At 54.8% G+C, this 6000-nt stretch overlaps 2 protein-coding genes across 2 annotated transcripts in view; one reads left to right on the forward strand and one right to left on the reverse strand.

The window, feature by feature from the left end:
* LOC123771540 (dynein axonemal intermediate chain 1) overlaps positions 1-5058 on the forward strand; it is a 312924-nt gene extending 307866 nt beyond the window's left edge. Inside the window, exon 15 of the mRNA XM_069313626.1 lies at positions 3275-5058. Coding sequence (XP_069169727.1) covers positions 3275-3410 — 136 coding nt within the window. The 3' untranslated portion in view covers positions 3411-5058. The remainder of the gene's footprint in view (positions 1-3274) is intronic.
* Positions 5050-5673, reverse strand: LOC138357153 (uncharacterized). The gene has a single exon (XM_069313807.1). It carries the CDS (start codon positions 5671-5673, stop codon positions 5050-5052), a length of 624 nt encoding a protein of 207 aa, XP_069169908.1.
* Between the last annotated feature and the right edge of the window lie 327 nt (positions 5674-6000).

Genomic DNA, 6000 nt, shown 5'->3' on the forward strand with positions numbered 1-6000 from the left:
TCCGGTGACTTATATACAAGGACAATAACTACATTTAAAATCTCTATTTTGATTATCAGCACTTCCACCATATCATTTGAGGTGTTTAGCAGCTCAGTACAGATGAGTGTGTCTTTGATGTAGAGGCTGACCCCACCCTGAAGCCGGTGTTTCCTATCACATCTGAAAAGATTGTACTCTGAGATCCATATTTCACCATCATGGTAGTCCTTTGTGTGGGTTTCTGTTAGGGCTGCAAACACTGCATTTGCCTCATGAAGGAGACCATCTATAAATTGAACTTTGTTGGTTTTGCGTGTTTTTATACCCTGGATGTTGGCAAATATAAATGATGTTATCGTGTTAGTGGAAGTGCTAGAAGCCTTACTTGGTGTTAATATCTGAGGCTCTGGTAAGGAGGCCACTGTGTTTGCGTCCAGGGTGTGTCGTTTTGGAAGTGATTCGTCCAGTTTTGGTAGTAGGCCCTGCTCACACTCACCCTTCCTCCGTCCCCTCTCTCCCTGCTCACACTCACCCTTCCTCCGTCCCCTCTCTCCCTGCTCACACTCACCCTTCCTCCGTCCCCTCTCTCCCTGCTCACACTCACCCTTCCCCCGTCCCCCTCTCTCCCTGCTCACACTCACCTTTCCTCCGTCCCCTCTCTTCCTGCTCACACTCACCCTTCCTCCGTCCCCTCTCTCCCTGCTCACACTCACCTTTCCTCCGTCCCCTCTCTTCCTGCTCACACTCGCCCTTCCTCCGTCCCCTCTCTCCCTGCTCACACTCGCCTTTCCTCCGTCCCCTCTCTCCCTGCTCACACTCACCCTTCCTCCGTCCCCTCTCTCCCTGCTCACACTCACCCTTCTTCCGTCCCCTCTCTCCCTGCTCACACTCACCTTTCCTCCGTCCCCTCTCTCCCTGCTTACACTCACCCTTCCTCCGTCCCCTCTGTCCTTGCTCACACTCACCCTTCCTCCGTCCCCTCTCTCCTTGCTCACACTCACCCTTCCTCCGTCCCCTCTCTCCCTGCTCACACTCACCTTTCCTCCGTCCCCTCTCTCCCTGCTCACACTCGCCTAGCTTTCCTCCTCCCCTCTCTCCCTGCTCACACTCACCCTTCCCCCGTCCCCTCTCTCCCTGCTCACACTCGTCTTTCCTCCCTCCCCTCTCTCCCTGCTCACACTCACCTTTCCTCCGTCCCCTCTCTCCCTGCTCACACTCACCTTTCCTCCGTCTCCTCTCTCCCTGCTCACACTCACCTTTCCTCCGTCCCCCTCTCTCCCTGCTTGCACTCGCCTTTCCTCCCTCCCCTCTCTCCCTGCTCACACTCACCCTTCCCCCGTCCCCTCTCTCCCTGCTCACACTCACCCTTCCCCCGTCCTTTCTCTCCCTGCTCACACTCACCCTTCCCCCGTCCCCTCTCTCCCTGCTCACACTCGCCCTTCCCCCGTCCTTTCTCTCCCTGCTCACACTCACCCTTCCCCCGTCCCCTCTCTCCCTGCTCACACTCGCCTTTCCTCCCTCCCCTCTCTCCCTGCTCACACTCACCTTTCCTCCGTCCCTTCTCTTCCTGCTCACACTCACCTTTCCTCCGTCCCCTCTCTCCCTGCTCACACTCACCTTTCCTCCGTCCCCTCTCTCCCTGCTCACACTCACCTTTCCTCCGTCTCCTCTCTCCCTGCTCACACTCACCTTTCCTCCGTCCCCCTCTCTCCCTGCTCACACTCACCCTTCCCCCGTCCTTTCTCTCCCTGCTCACACTCACCCTTCCCCCGTCCCCTCTCTCCCTGCTCACACTCGCCCTTCCCCCGTCCCCTCTCTCCCTGCTCACACTCGCCCTTCCCCCGTCCCCTCTCTCCCTGCTCACACTCACCCTTCCCCCGTCCCCTCTCTCCCTGCTCACACTCACCCTTTCCCCGTCCCCTCTCTCCCTGCTCACACTCACCCTTCCCCCGTCCCCTCTCTCCCTGCTCACGCTCACCCTTCCCCCGTCCCCTCTCCCCCTGCTCACGCTCACCCTTTCCCCGTCCCCTCTCTCCCTGCTCACACTCACCCTTTCCCCGTCCCCTCTCTCCCTGCTCACACTCACCCTTTCCCCGTCCCCTCTCTCCCTGCTCACACTCACCCTTCCCCCGTCCCCTCTCTCCCTGCTCACACTCGCCCTTCCCCCGTCCCCTCTCTCCCTGCTCACACTCACCCTTCCCCCGTCCCCTCTCTCCCTGCTCACGCTCACCCTTCCCCCGTCCCCTCTCTCCCTGCTCACACTCACCCTTCCCCCGTCCCCTCTCTCCCTGCTCACACTCGCCCTTCCCCCGTCCCCTCTCTCCCTGCTCACACTCACCCTTCCTCCGTCCCCTCTCTCCCTGCTCACACTCACCCTTTCCCCGTCCCCTCTCTCCCTGCTCACACTCACCCTTCCCCCGTCCCCTCTCTCCCTGCTCACACTCGCCCTTCCCCCGTCCCCTCTCTCCCTGCTCACACTCACCCTTCCCCCGTCCCCTCTCTCCCTGCTCACACTCACCCTTCCCCCGTCCCCTCTTTCCCTGCTCACACTCACCCTTTCCCCGTCCTCTCTCTCCCTCCCTGCTCACACTCACCCTTCCCCCGTCCCCTCTCTCCTTGCTTACACTCACCTTTCCTCCGTCCCCCTCTCTCCCTGCTCACACTCGCCCTTCCCCCGTCCCCTCTCTCCCTGCTCACACTCACCCTTCCTCCATCCCCTCTCTCCTTGCTTACACTCACCTTTCCTCCGTCCCCTCTCTCCCTGCTCACACTCACCCTTCCTCCGTCTCTTCTCTCCCTGCTCACACTCACCCTTCCTCCGTCCCCTCTCTCCCTGCTCACACTCACCCTTCCCCCGTCCCCTCTCTCCCTGCTCACACTCACCCTTCCTCCGTCTCCTCTCTCCCTGCTTACACTCACCCTTCCTCCGTCCCCTCTCTCCCTGCTCACACTCACCCTTCCTCCGTCCCCCTCTCTCCCTGCTCACACTCGCCCTTCCTCCGTCTCCTCTCTCCCTGCTCCCACACGCTTGTCCCCTGGAAACTCACCCGTGGGTAGATGAACTTTGATCAAGTAAAAACATAGTTCCCACAATATGACGGTAATTTGTAACATGATCCTTCATTTCACTTTGTTTACATTCCTGAGGCCTTATCCTCCTGAAAATTTTTCCCTAACTCTCATAAGCACTCAATATCTCTTCCTCTCACTCACTATCAGTTCACTTCACCAGTGACGCAGGTCACATCATCATTATGACCACGGTGTTGAATGACGGAGCTTTCTCCCACAGGGGCCACCTGGTGCTGCTCAAGCTTTCGCCCAACCTCCGAAAACTTCCCAGGAATGCCAGAGACCTGGACGCCAGTATGCTGAGGGAGGTCGAGCGCAGCAAGCTGGAGCGACTCATAGCCACCAACAAGGGATGAGGGAGGCAGCTCAGCCACCTGTGGAAAACACTAGGGAGCAACACCATAACACGGGCCATCAACACGGGGTGACAGAGACAGCCCAGCCACCTGTGGGAACACTAGGGAGCAACACCATAACACGGGCCACCAACAAGGGATGAGTGAGGCAGCCCAGCCACCTGTGGAAAACACTAGGGAGCAACACCATAACACGGGCCATCAACAAGGGGTGAGGGAGGCAGCCCAGCCACCTGTGGGAACACTAGGGAGCAACACCATAACACGGGCCACCAACAAGGGATGAGTGAGGCAGCCCAGCCACCTGTGGAAAACACTAGGGAGCAACACCATAACACGGGCCATCAACAAGGGGTGAGGGAGGCAGCCCAGCCACCTGTGGGAACACTAGGGAGCAACACCATAACACGGGCCATCAACAAGGGGTGAGGGAGGCAGCCCAGCCACCTGTGGGAACACTAGGGAGCAACACCATAACACGGGCCATCAACAAGGGGTGAGGGAGGCAGCCCAGCCACCTGTGGGAACACTAGGGAGCAACACCATAACATGGGCCATCAACAAGGGCTGAGTGAGGCAGCCCAGCCACCTGTGGGAACACTAGGGAGCAACACCATAACACGGGCCATCAACAAGGGGTGAGGGAGGCAGCCCAGCCACCTGTGGGAACACTAGGGAGCAACACCATAACACGGGCCATCAACAAGGGATGAGGGAGGCAGCCCAGCCACCTGTGGGAACACTAGGGAGCAACACCATAACACGGGCCACCAACAAGGGATGAGTGAGGCAGCCCAGCCACCTGTGGGAACACTAGGGAGCAACACCATAACACGGGCCATCAACAAGGGATGAGGGAGGCAGCCCAGCCACCTGTGGGAACACTAGGGAGCAACACCATAAAACGAGCCATCAACAAGGGGTGAGGGAGGCAGCCCAGCCACCTGTGGGAACACTAGGAAGCAACATTATAACACGGGCCATCAACAAGGGGTGACAGAGGCAGCCCAGCCACCTGTGGGAACACTAGAGAGCAACATAATAACACAGGCCATCAACAAGGGGGTGACGTAGGAGGCCCACGTGTTGTGAGACTTGTGATTGGTTCGTGTGAACAATGACACATGTTGTGAGGCTTGTGATTGGTTCGTGTGAACAACGACACATGTTGTGAGGCTTGTGATTGGTTCGTGTGAATAACGACACATGTTGCGAGGCTTGTGACTGGTTTATGTGAACCCTCCAGTCACACGCCTCCTGTTCTTAACACCTTTCACTCACACACACTCTGTTCGTAACACCTTCCAGTCCCCAGTTTACTAACTGTAGGTAGTAACTAAGTGACTGTAACTATCCACCGCTGCCTTCTGGATGGGGGGCGGTGTGCAGGACAAACTTATCAGTTGTGACACTAGTTCTCCACATATGTCAGTTGCTTAATTTAGAAACTGTACTTGTGGTCGATCTCGAGCCCCAATGATGATGTGAAGATGTTTTTTGAATTTTGTAACTAGCTCATCAAGACTGTAACTTGCTTAACTAAATGAATTGTGGGGTTCAGTCCCTGAGCCCATTATGTGCCTCTGTAACCCTTTCCACTACCACCCACAAGATGGGTATAGGGTGCATAATAAATGAACTAAACTAACTCCTCTTCTACACTTTCTTGTCCTCCTGAGTCCTCTAGGTCTAATGAGAGTGTCATGGCAGCGTTTGTAGCCCCTGGCTGAGCATAAGAGGCAGAAAGTTTCTGTGCCGTTTCTAGTGTGTGTGCCTGGTCAAAGGCTGACTGTAAGTCTAAAGTTTTATTTTCAAGTAAGCACTGCCTTATTGTGGCAGAACCTAGCGCATTAATGAAAGCATCTCTCACATAGTTATCACTGGCTTCTACAGCAGTCACTGCTTTGAACTGGCAATCTTTAGCTAATAACTTTAATGCCTGAAGAAACAAGTCTAGCGACTCACCGGGTTCTAGGTGTCGTGTTGCAAGCACATACCTTGCGAATACTTTATTCTTGGGCTTCACAAACAGTTCTGTTAGGGATTTTTCAGCAGCATTATACGTAGTGCAGTCAGCTATGTAGTCGAACACACGTGGAGCAACGTAGTTCATCAGGAGACCCAGCTTGTCCATGGAGGGAGTAGTTTGCTGTACTGCTAGAGAGAAGTTTTTGAATGCCTTGAGCCAGTGACGCCATTCTTGAGCAGCGTTGGTGGAGTCTGAGTCAGTAGTAAACCGCTCGGACCGTGGTAACCGCTTCATGTTCACTGGCTGAATTATTTCATCAATACATTAAGGTAAACAAACGCATTATCAAACTTGTGACTTTTTTATCAAATAATTACAGTACACTTACATCCTGCAATAATACCAAGCCATATAATATACAATACATATATGCAGTTTCAGCACTTTATATTCACTTTAACAATAAATAAACTGCATATGAACTAAAGCTAGAACAAACAGAAAATAAGAATACATAACACCGATCTGTATTCATGTGAGTCACAACTGTTCTGACAGTCACCAAAACAATAACAGTCAAGCGAGCATCCAGCTGATACAACAATAAATCCAGCCAGGTAC

This window comes from Procambarus clarkii, chromosome 76, assembly GCF_040958095.1.
Source record: "Procambarus clarkii isolate CNS0578487 chromosome 76, FALCON_Pclarkii_2.0, whole genome shotgun sequence".
Classification (NCBI taxonomy): domain Eukaryota; kingdom Metazoa; phylum Arthropoda; class Malacostraca; order Decapoda; family Cambaridae; genus Procambarus; species Procambarus clarkii.

Coding starts and splice junctions, on each gene's coding strand:
- LOC138357153 (XM_069313807.1), bottom strand. CDS start 5,673: ATGAAGCGGTTACCACGGTCCGAGCGGTTTACTACTGACTCAGACTCC.